The sequence below is a fragment of the Notolepis coatsorum genome, assembly GCF_963971535.1.
Source record: "Notolepis coatsorum genome assembly, chromosome: 15".
Taxonomy (NCBI): domain Eukaryota; kingdom Metazoa; phylum Chordata; class Actinopteri; order Aulopiformes; family Paralepididae; genus Notolepis; species Notolepis coatsorum.
In genome coordinates this window covers 2,799,016-2,822,382 of record NC_140179.1, presented here as the reverse complement: position 1 = coordinate 2,822,382, position 23,367 = coordinate 2,799,016, and the positions used below count along the sequence as shown (strand labels likewise).

General features: G+C 42.4%; 1 protein-coding gene across 1 annotated transcript in view; it reads left to right on the top strand.

The window, feature by feature from the left end:
- Positions 1 to 9,618: 9,618 nt before the first annotated feature.
- The window catches only part of LOC311241629 (amine sulfotransferase-like), a gene marked incomplete at both ends in the record, with an annotated part of 34,381 nt that continues 20,632 nt past the window's right edge, over positions 9,619 to 23,367 (top strand). Inside the window, one exon of the mRNA XM_084330505.1 lies at positions 9,619 to 9,676. Coding sequence (XP_084186631.1) covers positions 9,619 to 9,676 — 58 coding nt within the window. The remainder of the gene's footprint in view (positions 9,677 to 23,367) is intronic.

Below are 23,367 nucleotides of genomic sequence, written 5' to 3'. Positions count from 1 at the left end.
AGCATCGGTGCCCCGAGAAATTCCTCCGGGTGACGTCACCGAGAGGAGAGAGCAGACCTCTAGCGAACCGCAGACACTATTTTCTCATCTACTGTATTTTCAACTGTAGGCCCTGCTCAAGTAAAGTTGAAGAAACGGTTGAGGAAATAGTGTCTGCAGTTCTCTAGAGGTCTGCTCTCCTCTCGGTGACATCACTCAGAGGAATGCCGATGGGTAAATGTAAATGTTATTCATTTGTTTTCTTTTCATTTATGAGCTCCGTTCGAGAACAAGAAAAACAACGAGTGTGTTGAATCCCGAGGACGAGCAGCGAGGAACAGTTGGCGGATCGAGTGCTGACTCATCCCTTGCCGAGGACGTCTTCCCTGGGCTGGACCGGCACCATCTGTCCCAACAGCCTTCAGTCTTCAACGCCAGAGGCCTTGGCACGTTCACTTCACGCCACACACAATACAACGGCAACCGCAGCAAAACTTCGCCCGCTGTACTTTTAAACGCGTACATCGTGAATCGTGTATCCGTCTCAGATTTTCATCTTACTCGTGGCTCGTGCCTTTTCAGCATATGTCACCCCCCCCCCCCCCCCCTGCGCTGAGTCTGGGTAGTTCTTTCCCTTCCAACATGGCCGTCTGTAACCATATAGGTGACCACTTTCAGGAGATAATGCCTATTTTCTGTGCAGTGATATTACTGTTTGACTGTAACATGTTTATAAGATACATAAGACACCACTTTCTAACATTGGTGTTGGTATAGTAGTATATTATAGTAGATAGATATTACTGTTCCACTGCAACTTTAATAAAATCCAGTAATAAGACACAAATTTCTAATATTTTAGTTGGTATATTTCTTATACAGTATATCAACACATAGCAACTGTTGCTCTTCACATACCAAACTTCTAAACATTTTGTGCAAGGCCTCTATTAAGATTTTATGAGAGTTTTCCCTTACATCTTTAATGAGGGTCATTGTCGTGATGTAATGTAATGTAGGGCCTCTGAAGCCCTTCGAGACATGTAGCCAGGGGTGTAGCTGGAGATTCTGGGCCCCATGAAATAATCTTATTTGTGGGCCCCCCCAATCCATGCGAGACAGTGCGCGTTTTGGGGCATTTATTTATTGCTGAAAACGCATAATATTCGTTTTTACCTATTTTTTTTTATTTTTATAATACAGGCAATTATACTTTTGAGTCATCTACATTAACATACTTTAGGATAATAATAAAACCATATTAATAAAAATATAATAATAGTGTTCTCTATATATATAAGTGACAAATGAGGGGAGTCCATGCTTTCAGACGCGCTAAATGCTATGTGATGACAGTGTTTTCTCTTATCTGACCTTGGCTCTCTTCTTGTTCTCAAAAGTAGCGGAGGATCCGGTCAACTCCCACTGCTCCTTTCTTCTCGCGCAGAGGTGGGGGGGGGGGGGGGGGGGGCACAAATGACGCACACAGGCATGGATGGAGTTAGTGGATTTGCTTGTCGCATGCTGTTGGTGTGTGTGCATGTCGTGTGTGTATGTGTGTGTGTGTGTGTGTCTGTATTTGTGTTTTGCTACCTTGTTGTTCTCCTGTGTTCTCTTAATCTTTTCCAGGTCTTTCAGCGTCTCCTCCATCTCTCTTTGCGCCACGTAACACTTCTGCTCCAGGGTCAACTGCTTCTCTCTCACACACACGCACGCACGCACGCACACACACACACACACACACACGCGCACGCACACACGCACGGTCCCCCATGTTCAATGAATCATAACATGACATACAGATAGACAATACTGCTACATCTATACATTTATGACATACCAGATCTACAAATATACAGCACTGTTTGTGATACAAAAATAGTCTAAAAAGAGAGTATATAAATTTGAGGGGGAAGAAACTGTACATTGGAAGAGGTTGGGTAGGTGGGGTGGGGGGTGGGGTTGGGTAGGTGGGGAAAACTGTACATTGGAGGGGGTTGGGTTTGGTCATTTAAGTTTGTGACATACAAGATATGCAAATATGGTTAGAGTTACATTGATGGAGAGACACATGTTAATTAACTGGTTAGAGTTACATCAGAATCAGTAAATAAGAGGTTGAATAAAATTATATGGGATATAAACTCAATTAAATATAGCACATATATAAAAATAAAATAGGAATAGGCCAGGGCTGTACAACTGGGCAGATGTGGTCAATTATATACACTAATTAGAATGAGTAACAATGCAGTGGGCAAGTATATAGTCCAGTAGGGTGTGTTAATGTAACACAGTGGGGGGTGTCAGTGAGGGTCCCGAGCCTTGTTGATGAGGCTCACTGCAGAGGGGAAGAAACTGTTCTTGTGGGGTGAGGTTTTGGCCCTGATGGACCACAGCCTCCTGCCAGAGGGGAGTGACTCAAACAGGTTGTGACCGGGGTGGTAGGGGTCAGAGGGGAGTGACTCAAACAGGTTGTGACCGGGGTGGTAGGGGTCAGAGGGGAGTGACTCAAACAGGTTGTGACCGGGGTGGTAGGGGTCAGAGGGGAGTGACTCAAACAGGTTGTGACCGGGGTGGTAGGGGTCAGAGGGGAGTGACTCAAACAGGTTGTGACCGGGGTGGTAGGGGTCAGAGGGGAGTGACTCAAACAGGTTGTGACCGGGGTGGTAGGGGTCGGCCACAATCTTACCTGCACGCTTCAGAGTTCTGGAGGCGTACAGGTCCTGGAGAGATGGCAGATTGCAGCCGATCACCTTCACTTGCCCACTGCATTGTTACTCATTCTAATTAGTCTATATAATTGACCACATCTGCCCAGTTGTACAGCCCTTGCCTATTTTATTTTTTATATATGTGCTATATTTAATTTAGTTTATATCCCATATAATTATATTCAACCTCTTATTTACTGATTCTGATACATCAATGTAACTCTAACCATATTTGCATATCTTGTATGTCACAAACTTAAATGTCCAAACCCAACCCCCTCCAATGCACAGTCCCCCCCACCCAACCCCCTCCAATGCACAGTCCCCCCCACCCAACCCCCTCCAATGTACAGTCCCCCCCACCCAACCCCCTCCAATGCACAGTCCCCCCCACCCAACCCCCTCCAATGTACAGTTTTCCCCACCTACCCAACCCCACCCCACCTACCCAACCTCTTCCAATGTACAGTTTCTTTCCCCTCAAATGTATATACTATACACACACACACACACACACACACACACACACACACACACACACACACACACACACACACACACACACACACACACACACACACACACACACACACACACACACACACACACACACATACACATACACATACACATACACATACACATACACATACACATACACACACACATTTAGAATCTTTATTTATGTCCACATAAAGACAATGTTTAAAGGACACAAATCAGTGCACTTGTACATTGTGGGTTATTCTGATACATTCGTGCCCAAATTGAAAATGGCAACCAAAGTTACACACACACATGGATGATGAACCTGACAGCTCATGGATACAGATAGCAGCGTCTTCTCCAAATTGCGCGGCTGCCAATAATAGCTGACACTGAGCAATATCTTGCTAACTGTTTGGCTCTTCTCTTCGGAAGACCGGCCATCTGAAGGCCTCTAACACCCAACTTATGAACATGACCCAGGCTTCCAAATATGAAGACCAAAAGTTTACAGTTGTAGCCCAGTTGTGATATGGTATGCTCTAACACAGTGGTCACCAACCTGTCGATCTTGATCGACTGGTCGATCTTTGAGACTGTCCCTGTAGATCTTTCCATGAAAATTAAAAATATATATATATATATATATTTTTAGATCTTACCCTGAGAGTCCACATTACAGTTCTACCTTTGTTTTGATGTGAAAAGTGATGCTTCACTTAGCACTGACTGAGAAAGTACACATACAGTTCTACTTTTGTTTTGATGTGAAAATGATGCTGCACTTAGCACTGACTGCACTTAGCACTGACTGAGAAAGTACACATTACAGTTCTACTTTTGTTTTGATGTGAAAAGTGATGCTGCACTTAGCACTGACTGAGAAAGTACACATTACAGTTCTACTTTATAAAATGCTAATTGTAAATATGTTTGTCAATGTTAATAATATGAGAAAGTCCACATTACAGTTCTACTTTTGTTCTGATGTGAAAAGTGATGCTGCACTTAGCACTGACTGCACTTAGCACTGACTGAGAAAGTACACATTACAGTTCTACTTTATAAAATGCTAATTGTAAATATGTTTGTCAATGTTAATAATATGAGAAAGTCCACATTACAGTTCTACTTTTGTTTTGATCTGAAAAGTGATGCTGCATAAGATGACTGCACTTAGCACTGACTGAGAAAGTACATAATAGTTCTACTTTGACGTTTTAATGTTGGACCAAAGCATTGCATGTAATTAGAATACAGGCAAATAAAAGTAATTTAGTTTAAAGTACAATCTTGGCTGTCTTTTTCTCTCAACGCTTCAATACAGTAGGTAGATCTTGCCTTCACCAAAAAAAAAAAAAAAAAGGGTGATCTTGGGCTTAAAAAGGTTGGTGACCACTGCTCTAACAGTTGATACTTCAACATTTTGGTTGTAAAGGCTTCTAGACTGTAGTCAAACGTACAGCCAACTTATAGGATTCTTCACACACACACACACACACACACACACACACACACACACACACACACACACACTCACACACACACACACACACACACACACACACACACACACACACACACACACACACACACACACACACACACACACACACACACACACACACACACACACACACACACACACACACACACACACACACACACACACACACACACACACACACACACACACACAGGGGTGTAGCTCCAGATTCTGGGCCCCATGAAAGAAATAGTTTTGGCCATTTTTTTATTGATGAAAACGCATAATATGGTTTTTACCTATACATTCGGATCAGCAGTTCAGCACCTGCACTGTTGGTGGGTGAGCCTAGTAAAGGATGTCGCATTGCGTTCATCTTCAATGAATGGACCAATGCAATAGTCTACCAAAGCCCCCCCTCTCTCTCTATATATCTCACACACACACTTCAGAAACAAACATAGTATCAATGAGAGCATCAATAATACACCTGAGTGATGTTTAGTAAAAAAAAAATTTTTTTTTTTGAGCCCCCCCCCCAGTGCTGGGCCCTTGGAATCATCCTAAGCTACCCCCCCCCCCAGCTACGCCCCTGCCCACGGGACAATGCATTGGTAACTTGTTTCAAATGACAATATATACCCCTGTGATTAGGGATGGGAATTGATACAATTTTGTGAATATTATTGCACGGATCGGAATACGGGCGCGCGCGTGGGAGCGTCCGCAATGATATTTTGCAGCAGGTTGACAGTGATATAAGATAATATAATATATAATAGTATAGTATTATAGTATAGTATTATATAGTGATATAATATAATATATATAAGAGTGCTCCCGACTGCGTGCGTTTCCCCGTGCGTGCGGTCGGGAGTGTGTGTGGGGTGCTCCGTGTCCCTCTCTCTCTCCCTCTCTGTCTCTCTCTCCCTCTCTCTCGCTCGCTCGTTCTCTGCTCTCTCTGTCGGCACCCGTGCCACGTCAACCTGTTTGAGGAAGTGTCAGTATTTCCACTCGCTCTGTTGTTGAGCGAATTGTTGATTGTGGGCGGTGACTACAACCAGTGCCTTATTCATGTCAGCAAAACAGTCAAATCAGAATGGCTTAGTTCAGTGAGGGAGGATCTCGTGAACTCGAGACTGGACTGATGAGCCAAAATGAGAATTAGAGACACAGACCCCATTGATACAACCCCACATTGCTAGAAAACAATGCTAAACACTGGAAAAGGCTATTTATAAGACATGGGACCTTTAAATGATGTGCTTATTCCACGTAATTGAACATGGAATGTGTGGTTATAGAGCGGAGCGTCCCTGCGTGACCAACACCCAACAGCAGTTTTGGAGATGTGAGGCCATAGAGCCAAGTAGTGTAGAACATTCTGCTGGACTGTGAAGATGTGTACGTGGGTGATTCTCATGAAATCTTGATTTAAAAATTTCAAACACACTTTTTTTTTTAACAAACTTGCATCAACACATTTCCTTTCCAAGCACTATAAGCCTGGGCCCTATTCCCCGTACCTGGTTCAACTAAGTCGATCGAGAGTCCCATTATCCAGATTCAGTTAACGAGATGATTGAAGCCAGGCTATTCATGTTCCTCGAAGGCCGATTGACTCTCGTTAACTCAAACCAGACTTGACTACTCTGGATAATTGCGCGCGGCCGCGTCACCTTAAAAGGCATCAGAGGTCGAGTGCAGAAATGCAGATGTCAGAGCGAAAATGGCGAAATCAAGAGCAAATTTCTTCCACCCCGCTGAGCAAGAATTGCTCATGAGAACATTTGAAGACTATAAGAGCATAATAATGTTAAAGTCAAACACCGCCACCGCTGCGAGGGCAAGGCAGAGTGCGTGGCAACACATCGCTGACAAGTTAAATGCGTAAGTGTTGGGCAAATGTATATTATTCATTATCACAACTTTCAGAATAAGTAGATACAAAAGCCCAAAGCGTATTCATATAATTGATATGGATTAATAGATACGTATATGAGGATATGTATTAGGTCAGACATTCAATACATTGAAGCAGTGAAATGAAATTGCGTGTGATCCTCTCTATTCTTACATTATTCATGAGTCCACCTTAATCATTTCCTACAATAATGATATGCTATGGTGTACTACCAACACTGTCATATAATTATGAGTGCTTTCAACCCCCATGTATAGAAACAACCCAGAGTCCAAAAGGACATGGGAGCAAGTTAAAACCAAGCACAAAAATATCATTCAGAATGGTGAGTGAGTGAATTAATACAATTTGTGCCATGGTATTGTATTGAACAGCTTGTCAATGTCGTATGATCCTTCATATTCCAGCAAACAAAAAGAGGGCCGACATGGCCAAGACGGGGGGGGGGCCGAAGACCCCTGACTTCACTCCTGCGGAGGAGCTGGCCCTCCAGCACAACAGGGGAAGACCCATAATGGAGGGTGTAGCTGGGGGCAGCTCCTCCGGAGAGGGGAGTAATCCTTGGAGCCCTCATCCCAAAGGTATAGGTGCACTTCATTCTATGAGTCTCTTTCATGATTATTCATTTAGTTAACCATCGTCACATTTTGCAGTGTCTGGACCTGCTGCTGGAGAGGAGACCACTGATGTAAGTTGATATTGCTGCATCATTGTGTAATGGTTCTATTTTAGCAATAAAGAAATCAATAATCAGAAGATCATTGAAAAATATCCCAAACCATTGCAATATCATCTACTGAATTATGTTGGTGTTTTTGGTAAATAATCTAATGTAAAAAGGGTATATAGCAATTATAAGCCTCTGCTTCAGCCTACACGTTGTCGGTCATTTTCTCTCTTTCATAAAAGGTTCTACTACTTTGCTTTGTAGAATACCAAAATAAAACCATCAATACATGTTCATTGTGTGTGTCCTTTAAAAAACCAAAGACAATTCTCCAAAGTTCCTAATAATTCCTAATTCACTAACAGACGGACAGTCCAGACGATGGCGAGGACACCTTAACTGCCTGTTCCGGCGATGTGGTAAAAACAATTTGTGGAAACTAATACCCCTATCCAACTCACCCGCTGTGAGTGGTATTTGGACTAAATCAATGCATTCCTTTAGCCAGGTACTGAACCACGGCCGGAGCCTGCAGGCCCCTCTCACTCAGCCGGGGATGGGGAGGTGAGTTATCATTTAATACCCTCACATTGTGAGGGGAGGTCTGAGTTCAGTTGCCATCTGACCACCACACATTAATTTCCCTTTCTTTTAATTTAGAGTGTCCAGTCACTGTATAAGAGAAAGTTGAGGCTGGATATCCAGTATGTGGAGTATGGCCTTGAGCTCCGCAGGCTCAAGATCACCAGACTCCGGCAGCTGATTGTAAGTTGTGAAGCTTTGCCTAAAGTATTTGTGAGCTTTGGCATGAAATGCAACTTAACTGAAATTCTTTTTTGTGTGCACTTTCATTTACAGGCGGACAGTCAAAATCAATAAAGGCTTTATTGTACAACATATGGATCTCTTCTTCTTCTTGTACATGTTCCTCTATGAATGGGTATAACTTGAAAGCAAAGAGGGTGGCAAAGCCTATAACCATATAAATTGAACATGCAAACATGAAAAGAGGAATACGTAAAATGAGTCCAACATTAACCTAAATTAACTCAACACCTAACCAAAATGATGGTGGGCAATTCTGTTCCTTGCAGCCTGTCCGGTCTGCTCGTCCAAGTGGACTGGCTGTAGGTCATCCTCAGGATGGTCCAGGATGACTGGGACCCTCTCCTTCCTCAGTGTTGCCACATTGTGGAGCACTGCACAGGCCACAGTGATGTCACATGCCCTGTCTGGTGCCACCCGCAGCCCGCGCAGACACGTGAATCTGGCCTTCAGTTGGCCGAAGGTCATTTCTATCCGGGCTCTCGTCCGAGCATGAGCCCCGTTGAAACGGGCTTCAGGCCCTGGTGCTGGCTCTGGATAGGGGGTCATGAAGTAGGGCTTGCATGCATAACCCCTGTCTCCAATTAGGAGTCCATCGTAATGACCTATAGTATATAATATACAATGTTAGATCACCTCTACATGAAATAAGCATTTATAGATGACATGATATTTGCTATACCTTGCTCGAAGCTGTTGCACAGTGCAGACTCTCTGAATACTCTGGAGTCGTGGACGGAGCCCGGCCACTTGGCCTCAACATTGGTGATGAGGCAGGTGGAGTCACAGATCATCTAAGATGAATTGCGGTCAAGTCATGGTTATTGTACAGTACATGGGTAGCCATACAGCAGGCAATTGCAAGGTCCATGATGACCCCTATGTTAAAACAAATATGATTGTTTTTATAGCAATGTAATTTGAGGGGAATTGTCATAAGTTGGCCTACCTGCACATTAATGCTGTGAAAGCCTTTTCGATTCACAAAATCACCCTCGTTTGGGCCAGAGGGTGCTTTGAGTTTGATGTGCGTGCAGTCCACTGCGCCAATGACATTTGGAAACTCTGCATAATAATAATGAGCTCCGTAAGGAATAGTGATAAATAAATGCACTTTAATTAAATGGTGGAATATTGAATAACTCAATTACCCGCAATTCCATAGAAGCCCTCTTTGATTACATTCACTTGGACACGGCCAGGGAATGTAATGTAGTCATCCATGAACGTCTTCAAGGCCAAATATACTTTGCGAACAGCACGGCATGCAGCGGCTTTGCTGATGTTCTCCGCATCGCCTACGGTGTACAGAAAGGTACCACTGGCAAAGAAACGCAAGGCAATGCAGAGGGTCTGGGTGACACTCAACGCTCTGCTGCGGCGTGTTTGATTAACAAGGTGTGGCCCGAGAAGGTCTTGGAGGAAAATGATTCCTTGTCTGCTAAATCTATAGCGCTCGTACAGGAACTCATTAGTATGAGCTAACGGATCTTGGCGATCCCTAAGCACTCTCTCTCTATGAAATGCTAATCGGACTATGATTGCTTCTTCGTCAATCGGATCTCTGAGGAAGGGACATGCCATTATTTGCGAGGGTGTGGCCACAATCCACGCATAACGTTTCAATTTATGCTTGAATGAAACAGAATCCAGGCGCTCCTCTCCTTCCTCGCTCCTCATCCACAGCGGAGAATATGAAGGGAATCCGAGCCGAACGAGCGATAGGTTTCAATCATTAAGGATATCCCAGCGGGATTCACATTTGCAATGCTGCGCGTTGTTAAAATAACCACATAATGTGTACATCGCACCGAGCGAGCGCCACGGTATATATAACGTGCATTATTTAGGACAAAGTGAATTTAGTATCAGCATTTTGGGTCTATTTTACATTTCAAAAGCCCCCTCTGGAAGAATGGAGCACAAAAACGTAATTCAGAATGGTATAATGCAGATCGTAGACTGTGGGAATAATTTCAGGAAACAAGCTGTCACTTCTTTGCGGGGGCGTGGCTATGGTTCATCCGGCTAACTTGAACTTAACCCTGCTCTCGACCAGGCTCAAATTTTTGATCTGTTGTCATGGTGATTTAGACAATCCAGCTTCAGGGAATGGGAAAGTCCGGCTTAAGTCAGACTTGACCGAAAGTTATCCGGCTAACTCAGTTATCCAGGTACGGGGAACGGGGCCCTGGAGGTCTGGAGTATATGTGAATAATAATTAGAAAATATTTATTTACAATTTAACACCTTTTTGAACACATTTTCCAAAATAAGTCCTTCAAATTCTCCTTACACTGTAAATAATGTGACTAGTGTTTACTTAAAAAAAATTAAGGCAACAAAGGGACACGTCATATAATTGAATAGATTTTAATCACATAAATTTGATTAAAATGTATTGAATTGAAGTGAACTAAATTTAAACCAAAAACTTAAGTGCATGTTAATAATAATAACAGTTAAAATGTGTTGGATTTAGTAATAACATGCCAAATCATGAGTTAGTATAGCCCAACATTTTAAAGTAAATTTAAATCAATTTCCCTTGTGAAATTGAGTTGTACTTGCAAAATTAAATTGGGCTATATTAACTCATGATCCCACTTCTGACACCAATTGTGAGGAGGCGGCCATGCGAAGGAAAAATGCAGTCCGAGTCAGGTTGCCATCACCCAGTGGTTGGTTTTTTATTCTATTTGTTCTTTTGCTCCCCAGTGGGAAAAAACGGGAAAAAACATATTTAACATAAATACAAAAATAATACAAAATGATTAAACTTTCTTCTAACAAATATAAACAACCCTTGGCTAAGGGACCTATAGGTCTTAGTACGGCTGTGTCTCGCTTCCAAGCCGGTCATTACTTCTCCCCGAGAGGAGCCTCCATCCCTGGCTTTATGCTGGAAGCTCCTCCTACAGGGACAAACCAAAAACAAACAATCAATTAATCAATACAGACATCAATTTACACATCCAATAACTCTGGACAACATGGATACATTACTCCATGTTCTATCATCACCAAACACTAAACAGTGTTTAGGGCGCTTCATAAACCTATTCCCCTCTCGTTATGAAACCCCCCCCCCTGTACTCTACCACACTTGGTTCCTTCCAAATCTCCCCTCCAGAAAAGGCCCTGGCCTCTCCCAGTTCTGGTTGGGCAGCCAGAGATCCTACAAGGAACCAAGTGGGAGCACAGACAAACGGTATTTATCAACAAATGCATGTACTTTAATTCTACATAACATGTTATGCTTTAAACCAATGTGTCTGTATTACAAAACAACATAACAAAACAAACTAGGCCGAAGGCCTAAACTAAATGTTTGGCCGCATGACCACATGTGGGAACAGGTCAAACCACTTAAGGCCCATGTGCATCCCTACTTACAGGCAGTGGCGAATCCTTATGGAAGCCAACGGAAGCCATGCCTCCCTATTAAAATATGAATTAATATCAAATATGAAATATGAAAAAAATAATATATATATATATAATTTTTTTTTAATATAGTTTACATTCTTTTTCATCTGTGCATCTGTGTTATATATATATATATATATATATATATATATATATATATTTTTTTTAAATGTCTCCCTCTTCTCCTTCTCACTCCCTCTAACACACTGTCAGACTCACTATGCTCACTGCAGCTATAGAGGAGAGGAGGCAGGGGGTAGGTCTCTTTCTCCAGCCTCAACCATGTGATTCATGTATCTAGAGTCCAAATCCGATCCTAGCCAATCAGATTCGAGCTGACTGCAACACCCTAAACGTTTAAAACGGGGCTGTGAGAAGAATCCTGAGTGTGGCCTCCCCTCTGCACACCTCCCCTCTGCACTCTGAACATTGTATTAACCCGTGACTGCTCCCACGGGCCGAATATTGCCCCGATCCTCGCGAGATTAAATCCACGGGTACCTCTCGGCGTGCCGAAGCTTTTCCTAAATCACTTCCATCATCGAAAACGAGGGGAAAAGGTCGGCTCGCGACCCTGAAAATGTCGCGTGATTTTAAAAACGCTGTATTAAGTGAGCCTATTATGGGATCCACGCGAGCTTTCTATCGTGGAAACATCTGGGCGTCCCGCAACCTTTACTCATTCACATGTAGCCCCGAAAATGCTTAGAAAAGGAAAACCGAAAGCGTGGAATAAACGCGCCGAAACGGAAAAGTGTCCCATGGGCGCGCCGTGATTCCGATCCGCGTGAAAATATTCACGGCCATAGAGGGGACCGTGGGACACCTTTTTGCAACCGAATATGTGTCTCGAATTTGCTCCCACGCGGCGCGCAAAATCGTGCAAGGAAAGATCTGACAAAATGAACCAATGCTCCAGCAGTATTAATGACCCTGATGGAAACGAGACAAACGTCTGAATGAATGAATGAATGAAAACTTTATTTAACAGATTGCAGAATGGGTACAATACAGTACGGCTCAATACATACAATTGTTAAGGGGATGCAGACCTGAGAAAGACGTTTGTCTTGTTTCCATCAGGGTCCCCCATTTTCAATTCATATAGACATTTATGACATACACAACATACATGACATTTATGGCATAGGGACATGTAGGTATTTAGTACTGATACATTTGTGACATAAGCGGTATTCAAATATACAGTACTGTTACCCCTAGATCCTGACAGAGTATATACATATGATGGGGAGGGGACTGTACATTAGGAGGGGGTGGGTGGGTGGGAGGGAAATATACATACGGCGGGGAGGGAATATATACATGCTGTGGGGAGGAGACTGTCTATTAGGAGGTGGTGGGGGTTTTGGGCATTTACGGTGGCCAGTTTCGAATTGCAGCCTCCCGTAGGTGCTCTTTAAGAGCGGTTTTGAATGTGGGCAGGGATTCACATTCCTTTACAGCTTTGGGTAGGGCGTTCCACATTGTTGTGGCATAATTGCGAAACGTGTTTAGTCCCTTGTTTGAGCCGAATCTGGGTTTAACATGATTTGTTGAGCTTCCTCTGGTGTAGTGGTTGTGGTATTCACTGACCTTTGGGAAGTATTTTGACATGTACATGGGCACCCCGGTCGTATAGTGTATCTTGTAGACCAGGCCCATTGCAAGTTGCTGTACTCTGTCGTCTACTCTAAGCCATCCTAGGTTGGCAAAGTGGGCAGGGGTGAGGTGGGTTCTGGGGTTCAGGTCAAGTAGTAGTCTGACCAGTTTGTTTTGTGATGTTTGTAATTTTGTTTTAAGCGCCTTTGAGGTGCTTTGGTACCATGAGGTGCACGCATAGTCTTTCTCTGGTCTGCATCCCCAATACAATTGTGTGTATTGAGCCGTACTGTATTGTACCCATTCTGCAATCTGTTAAATAAATAAAAAGAAAGTTTGACTGGCCGCCGAGCCATACTGTAGTGTACATGGTGACTGCTTGACTTAAAAAAAAAGAAAAAAAAAATATTAATAAAAATATTTAATAATCTTTTTTTTAATAATTTTTTTTGGCTTCCCCTGTTATTTTACCCACGCGACGCCACTGCTTACAGGGCATGGGATAGCCCCATGACAAGCATGTTGCATGAATAAAAACATAGTGGTACTGCATTAACTTGAGAACAGGCAACAGATTAAATGTACTCACCTGAGGTCCGTGTGCATACCACCTGGCCCCTGCACCACATCGCTCTCTTTGGATATATAATGGCATGATCCTTGCATGTGATTGGCCGCATCATCCACGTGGTGTCAAAATAAAGTTGCGAAAGTGCCAGGTGATTAAAACCAAAGACCTCCTAATGAGTAAAATCTATCAATTTTCTGCATCTCTGACATTGCTGATAAAATATAATAAAATTCGACTCAATGTATCACAGCTAATTTTATTCAACTAAAATTGTGTAAAATGCAATTAATAAATTGTTCAAATTCGTTGAATTCAGCCCAATTTTATTGCATACAGCACATAGTCTTTTTTATTATGTATAAGTTACTAATAATTATTTAATAAATATTAATTAACCCCAATCCCAGTTTTTTGAGTGTATCTATATAGCACCCTTCACACATGGACTGCAGCCCAAAGTGCCTCACAGCAAGTAGCACAAAATGAAGATAGCATAAAATCAGCATACAGTCAACAGAATAAAAACAAGTCAACAGAATAAAAACAATGTATAAAATGCAGACATACGAATATGTATAAAACAAGTACAATAAGTACAGTGTTGCCCGAAGGCATGTGAACCCCCCCCCCCCCCCCCCCCCGAACAGCCAGTCCCCAAACAACCCACACCTCAATCTCCACCACATCCCCATCCAAGACACACCCCCTGATAAAGCACGCCATGACCAGGGGCGGACCTTCCTACAGGCGATATAGGCGGTCGCCTAGAGCGCCACCCAGAGGGGGGCGCCAAAAAAAGTTTTTTTTTTTTTTATTTCTTTTTTTTTTTAATTTTTTTTTAATTTTTTTTTTGCAGTTTTGGCGCCCCCCTCTATATCTGCAACCATTATTTTTACATTAAAAAAATTCTAACATAAGGGAAAATGAGCCAAAAATCTAAAACGGTCGGTCGGTCTGAGCCTCAGCTTTAGGTGTTCACAGTCAGAACATGCTAGAGCGCTGTGCATTGATGGGTATCGGTCAAGTGTTTATAGAATTGAACGTTGAGGAAAGAAAGACTAACGTTAGAGAACTATGAAGAAAAAAGCAAAAAAAAATAATAATAATTACAAAAAAAAGAAGAAATCTCGGGCAGTGGTGAATCTCGCCTAGGGCGCCAAATGGGCTAAGTCCGCCCCTGGCCATGACCATGGTGATGCCATGAGGAGAACACGAACAACTGCATGTGCCACTCTCACCGCCATTGCATGGTGACGAGGATGCCACCCCCACACACACACGCCCCCCACACACACACACACACACACACACACACACACACACACACACACACACACACACACACACACACACACACACACACACACACACACACCTCTAATCTCAGTGGGTGTGGAGGAGTTTCATTCTGGCTATAACAGAACTGCAGTGAGGAATCCCATTCTGCCTGAACTCATGCTCTGAGAGACCGGAGACGCACCAATATGATGAGACCAGGTAGGCCTATATTCCAACTAAGGAAAAACTAATTTTTATTTGTGTGGTTGGGTGTGTTAGTCTAGTGGTGAGAGCAGTTTGTCTATTCTACGAGACACTTTGCCAGATAAACAACCAAACCTTTCTCCATTCAGTTTGGAAGGTAAAAGAATGTGTCTGGTAAAGTGAAGAAAAAAACACACACACACATAAACACACACACACACACACACACACACACACACACACACACACACACACACACACACACACACACACACATGACTGTGTAGAGTTACCTTGTAATATTGAAGTGCCTGCTAGCCAGTAGTTTGAGTTGTGATAGCTCCAGACACTTTCTGTTTTCAATCTTCAACAGCTGGAAGTGTATAATGTGTATAGGCCTATAGTATTAATTCATGGTGAATATCATCACACGTTTAACTTTTAGCACTCTAGGTTTTTGGATTTGGGAGAGAGTTGCTAATTTTCACTAATATGTTTATAGTGTCTTAGACCAGAGGAATAACACGTATGCATTCTGAAATTGGGTGTAGTTCGCTTTTAAATTCTAATTCATAGCCTTAGACATATAGTAGTGATACATTTGATTGAATAAGCTCTAATTAGTTGAAACTATATATTATCACAAGTTGGTCTGTACTGTTCAGTAACTTGCTAAATCTATAGAGGAGCAAAGTGACAAAATATTGTGATGCATCGTGAAAATGTGTAGACACTTTGGTCATATTGCCCACATCTAGGTCATGCTGGACCTACAAAAGGCCTTTGACACGGTCAATCACTCCATTCTGATTGACAAGCTAAAAGCAATTGGTTTTGATAGTCTATCAGTGAGCTGGATGCAATCCTACCTTGAGGGGAGGGAACAGATGGTGGAGGTAAACGGTACCCTATCCCCCCCCCCTCACAGTGAGCTGTGGTGTTCCACAAGGAAGCATACTAGGACCGCTACTGTTCCTAATTTATGCAAATGACATGTCGTCAGCTTGTGACTGCAACTTGTTCCTGTTTGCGGACGACTCAGCCCTGCTGGTCTCTGACAAGAACAAGTTACAGGTTGAAAAAACCCTCAGCTCGGAACTAGGCAGAATCTGCATATGGCTCGCTGATAACAAACTATCATTACACATGGGCAAAACAGAGTCCATTCTCTTCGGTTCAAATAACAAACTCAGCAAGACCGACGGCTTCTCAGTTACAGTGGGTGACAATATTGTCACAAGGAAAGATGAAATTACCTACCTGGGGTCCATCCTAGAGGCTAATCTCTCCTGTGACAAAATGGCATCCAATGTAATAAAAAAAGTCAACCAACGAACTCGATTCTTGTACCGGATCTCCTCTCTGGTAAACAAGAACACCCTGAAGACTCTGGCAGGAGCACTCATTCAGGGGTACTACGACTATGCTTGCACCTCATGGTACCAAAGCACCTCAAAGGCGCTAAAAACAAAATTACAAACATCTCAAAACAAACTGGTCAGACTACTGCTTGACCTTACTCCTAGAACCCACCTCACCCCTGCCCACTTCGACAACCTAGGATGGCTTAGAGTAGACGACAGAGTACAACAACTTGCAATGGGCCTGGTCTACAAGATACACTACACGACCAAGGTACCCATGTACATGTCAAAATACTTCCCAAAGGTCAGTGAATACCACGATCACAACACCAGAGGGAGCTCCACAAATCATGTCAAACCCAGATTCGGCTCAAATAAGGGACTAAACACGTTTCGCAATTATGCCACATCAATGTGGAACGCCCTACCCAAAGCTGTAAAGGAATGTGGATCACTACCCACTTTCAAAACCTCTCTCAAGGGACACCTACGGGAGACTGCAATTCACCACTGGCCCCTGTAAATATCCTAACCCAATCATTCCAACCCCCTCCAATGTACAGTCATTTACCTAGTATGGTTTTGTCAATAGTTCAATGTACAATTGTGTTTGTTTGTACAGTGTCTCCTCCCCCCCCCCCCTCAATGTACAGTGTTACTTGTTTATACAGTGTGCCCCCCGCCCCCCCCCCCCCCCAACCACCTCCAATGTAAATTACCCAGTATGGTTGTCAATATCCCAATGTACCCAACCCCCCCCACCCAACCTCCAATGTACAGTTTCTACGTCAAATGTATATACTCCCTTTTCTTGACTCCTTCTGTATCACAAACAGTACTGTATTTGCAAATCTGGTATGTCATAAATGTATAGATGTAGCAGTACTGACTATCTGTATGTCATGTATGTCATATATGTCTATATGAATTGAAAATGGGGGACCCTGATGGAAACAAGACAAACGTCTTTCTCAGGTCTGCATCCCCTTAACAATTGTATGTATTGAGCCGTACTGTATTGTACCCATTCTGCAATCTGTTAAATAAAGTTTTCATTCATTCATTCATTCATCTACAGACACAAGCACACATATTTTGTGCATAGCTCCTGGTTTTGCTGTCAATTCGCTCCAGACACTTTCCGTTTTCAATCTTCAACAGCTGTAAGTGTATAATGTGTGTATAGTATTGACTCGTGATGAAGACGCCACCCAGTATTGCCTCATGATACATCGAACCTCCGAGATGGAATGTAGAATTTGTTCTCTCCAGCACAATTCATCGTGTCAACCTCATATTGATCATCCACAATCTGTAAAGGACATATAGGTAAAAGAAAAAGTACAAAACAGGACTCAGGATTTACCATTAACAAGTAACCTAGTGTCCACATCTAAAACTATTCTACATATACCTGTGTGATGGTGCCAGGGAACAACTCTGCATCATACTCCACAAGGACCCACTTTCCCACTTCCAAAACGGGTCCTGGCTCTGCATTCTCCGTATCTGACTCCACATTCGCTCCTATGAAGGAGCACTCTTTTGGGAGAAAGCATCCGCATGCACTGCCACAAAAGCAGGATACGTCCCGGGTCTGGATTACCCCTGGTTTTGTAGATGTCAGCTATAAGCAGAAATTAAATAATAAATGTATTAAAAACTGCATATGAATCAATCAAGTTAAGCCAACTTATGACAATTCATTCATTAATTAAAACACTCTTAACAGGAGCACTCATTCAAGGGTACTACGATTATGCTTGCATCTCATGGTACCAAAGCACCTCAAAGGCACTAAAAACAAGACTACAAACATCACAAAACAAACTGGTCAGACTACTGCTTGATCTGACTCCTAGAACCCACCTCACCCCTGCCCACTTTGACAACCTAGGATGGCTTAGAGTAGACGACAGAGTACAGCAACTTGCAATGGGCCTGGTCTACAAGATACACTACACCACTAAGGTACCCATGTACATGTCAAAATACTTCCGAAAGGTCAGTGAATACCACGACCACAACACCAGAGGGAGCTCCACAAATCATGTAAAACCCAGATTCGGCTCAAACAAGGGACTAAACACGTTTCGCAATTATGCCACATCAATGTGGAACGCCCTACCCACAGCCGTAAAAAAAATTGAATCCCTACCCACCTTCAAAACCGTTCTCAAAGAGCACCTACAGGAGGCTGCAATTTGAAACTGGCCCCCGTAAATGTCCAAACCCTCCCATCCCATCCCCTCCCCCCCACCCACCACCTCCCAATGTACAGTCTCCTCCCCCTCGTATGTATATATTTTCTGTTAGGATCTTTGTTTAACAGTACTGTATATTTGCATATCGTGTATGTCACAATTGTAACAGTACTGTATATCTGTATGTCATGTATGTTATAAATGCCATGATATATCTGTATATCTGTATGTTGTGTATGTCATAAATGTCATTATGAATTGAAAATGGGGGACCCTGATGTAAACAAGACGAAAGTCTTTCTCTGGTCTGCATCCCCTTAACAATTGTGTGTATTGAGCTGTACTGTATTGTACCCATTCTGCAATCTGTTAAGTCAATCTATTGTGTTCAATCAATCAATTAATCAATCAAACTTGTTCAACCTCATGTCACATTGACTTACCTGGTGAATCTTCATAGTCCCGGGCACTGTATTCAGGGATGGAGGAATCAAATCCTGGGCCGAAATGATCTCATCCTCTGTTACCATGTATAGCCTTACAGATGAGTGTGTTGCCAGTTGCTGATGCAGTGTGTTGGTGTCTGGGATGCTAGTTCCATAAGCAACAAGCCGGTCTGCTAGGTTCTTGAGTGCACCCCCTACCCCATCAGGGGCACCCTTGCCATGAGATGCCTCTGAGAAGTCCCAGGTGACATATTCAAACCCTCTCATGAAAGGCCCTGTCGAGGCCAGATAGAACGCTGTCTTGTTGCGGTACTGGGAGGTGGGTCCATCCAAGGCCAGATTAAGACTTCAGAGGCCCCTGGGCCAGATTCTTGTGGAGGCCCCCCCACACACACGTGCACGCACGCACAGTGGCGTTTTTATATGTCACTTTAAAAAATATATAGAATACCGTAATTCCTCTAATAGTAACCCCGGCTTGTATTTGTTTCAACTGTATTGGATACCAGGCTTGTATAAGGAGGAGGCATGTATAAGAGAGAGGCCTATATTTCAAATTTTCAAGCAGATCATAATGAATAAATCAACATTTTGTGTCAGTTTGAACCTCTTCTCTGTCGCTAGCGTCAATAATAATAACAACGTTAGCATTCTTGTCCTCTCTGCCCGCGGCGCCTGGCTCAGCCTCTTTAACGTTGCTGCTACTAGTGCTAGCCAGGCTAGCCTTACCTGACGGGGTGAAAAAAGTAGCGATAGTTGGTATGCTTTGCCGAAGTAACGCGCTCTTTCTGTCCCTTTCCTGTTTAGACTTTAACTTAGCAGCTCCGCTTTCCCACCGTTTAACTTTTTTATCCATGTTTTTTGAGTGTCACTCACAGTCTCAATTGATCATACAGTACTACTCGAGACGAGTCTTAGCCTACTTGATCAACTTGCAAGTGCAATTCTCGCGATCAGTGGTCACCTGACCTGACCTGACAGTGACCCCTGGACCTGGACGTCAGTGTCACATAGACTCAACGTCTCTCACCCCTCATTATCAAACAATCAATCATATTTTTATTTGCAATACAAAAAATGTAATAAAAATATATAGAGAAGAGATAAGATGATACTAGTAGTCACTATAGATGCTGTGAAAGTAAACGCTGGATGAGGATCTGATTATATATATATTTTTTTTCGTATCTCTTTTATTTTTTTTACTGAATGAATGAATGAATGAATGAATGAATGAATGAATGAATGAATGAATGAATGAATGAATGAAAACTGTATTTAACAGATTGCAGAATGGGTACAATACAGTACGGTTCAATACACACAATTGTTAAGGGGATGCAGAGAAAGATGTTTGTCTTGTTTACATCAGGGTCCCCCATTTTCAATTCATATAGACATTTATGACATACACAACATACATGATATTTATGGCATAGGGACATATAGGTATTTAGTACTAGTACTAGTGTGTAGTGTGGAGGCCCCTAGTCGCGTTATTTCTAAACCTAGCCGCATTTCTGGCAAGACGCTCTCTGATTGGCCGATGCCTGTTTCTACACTGGTTAAGCTTAGGCACTCTTTCGAAGTTGGTTAAGGTTAGAGTTTGTCTTAGAGCGTGACGGGCTGATGGCAAGTTCTTTCGACGGTTAAGCTTAGGCACTCTTTCGAAGTTGGTTAAGGTTAGAGTTTGTCTTAGAGCATGGTGATAGAACGCCAGGTAGTTTGCAGGCTGTTTGACGAGGAAATGGGCAAAGACACAGCTCGTCACGCGATTGGGCAAACATGTCAGTGGCCAATCAGAGAGCGTCAGTCAGTGCCAATCATTCAGTGTCACAGTATGACATCGATCTCCAAAATAATAAGAAAAAAAAATTTGGGGCCTCTAGTGACGAGGGGCCTCCAAAAATGTTTAAAATAAAAGTTAAACAAAAAAAAATAATAATTGGGGCCTCTAGTGACGAGGGGCCTCCAAAAGAAAAGAAAATAAAAGTAAAAAAAAAAATAATAATAATTTGGGGCCTCTAGTGACGAGGGGCCTCCAAAAGGCCTCGAGTGACGAGGGGCATCAAAAATAAAATAAAAAAATAATTAAATTAAAATTTTTTTTTTTTTTTGGAGGCCCCTCATCACTCGAGGCCCACGGGCCGCGGCCCGGTCGGCCCGGTCGTTAATCCGGCCCTGGGTCCATCTGAAATAAAATGGATGTGCTTCACTTCTGGATGTTCCTCCCGGATGGACTTGAGCACTGGATTAAGATGAGCCCACGTTGCAACAGCATCATGCTTTAGGGACGCTGACAGAGAGGCTAAAGACTCCACACGTCCCCCACTCAGGTATTTGACCCCAGTATGAAACGTCACTTGCTGGTTCCTGCCACCAAAGTGGGTGTCTTTCATTTCCCTGGTGACCACCCACACTATTGTAATCTATACTATTTATTTATTATTTATTCCGCCGATTTTTGTCCAGTAACTCCTGCCAGAGCCTTTTTTGGTCCAACTCGAGTTGCTATTACTTTTTGGAAAGTTTCACCGCAGCCTTTATCAACTATGCCCCAAAACTATGGAACAAACTACCCCAAAACATCAGGGAAGCCAACTCGCTAGACATCTTTAAAAGACAGCTTAAAACCTATCTCTTTGCTCAGGCATTTCACTGATAGATATCTGCTACCACCTAGTGGCAAGAGGAAACATCAGGGATATCCTGACACAACTTGTATTTACCTGCACTATTCTTACCCTGCCTACTCTTATACACTGCCTATCAAATTCATGTGTCGGTTATTGCACTTTTTACTTCTTACTGATGACTATTTTTAAACTGACTCATTTTAAACTATTTTTATTATTTGCTAGATCCTAATGTGAAACACTGTGATTTGCCATATCTTGCTATGCTCGCTCATGCCTGTATTTTTTATGTCCGTTCTATTTTATAATTTTTTTACTATTTTTAAACTGAATCATTTTAAACTATTTTTACTATTTGTGTTACTGAAAACTGTAAGCGGAGAGCCTATTGGGATGCTAGATCCTAATGTGAAACACTGTGATTCTACCTGTCTATCTTTTTATGCTCGCTTATGCCTGTATTTTTTACTGTTGTGAACTTTGAACTGCAAACTCTGTATGAAAAGTGCTATACAAATAAAGTTATTATTATTATTATTATTATTTAAAAAATACTGTAGTCTTAACAGGAAGGTGAAAACTGTTGCGGAGAATGAGGACTGCATCCATGGACATTATGTTTTCCACAAAAAAATCATTAATTTGTACATTTAATTGTATAATCCATCAGAATTTCCTTGATGACACAAATAAATAAACAATATTAATAAAGTTTTAGAGAAACATTTTGAGTTTTGAATGCCACCATCCACTCCAATGTTAACTTAATATCGCCTAATCTATGTTTTAAATTATGGCTATGTGTCTAATCTGCCTGTCGCTTATCAAAGACTCATTTTCCAGTCAACATTGTCAAGGCAGATTGTTTTTTTATCGCTTCATTTCCGTTTGTTAGCATTTTGAAAATCACTAGTTTTCGCGGAAAAAACAACCCATTCTATGATAATCGTCTTTTACTGGAATATTCCAGAACGTTGTCATTTGTCGGCCTATTTATTAATCGTTTTCAAATAAACGCTAGATGATCGATAGCGCGTGCTGATAATCGCTGATATATCCGTGAAAACGAGTCTGATTATCCTAAGACTGATACCATAGATTCCTTACCTGAGGTCAGATGTTATCCAAATGGTTTATTCCAATTTCCGATCGTCATTCGAAAAAATCGCTCATTTGATTGATCCATCGTGTATACAGTAAAACACATTCGCCGCGGCACCAAGGCTCCAGAATGAACTCTGGTAGACCCCGGTTACATCAGTGAGAAGTAAAATGTGGAGTCAGAAATCCTTTCTCCCATTCACTTTCATTGAGTCCAATCCAAAAGGGTGATTTACCATCTGGGAGACGATAGGGGGCGCTTTTTTCACATCTGAGCGCCGGCGGTGCCTGGATCTCCAACGGTAGGCTCGCTTGATGCAATATGATTTCAGATTGCGAATAAAAAAAAAAAAAAAAAAAAAAACGAGTATTCTCGTGACGTGGCATTCAACGGTCGGGGGGTAAACCTGAGAAAAACCGTGAGTGGCATTCAAAGTGTTAAATATAAAAT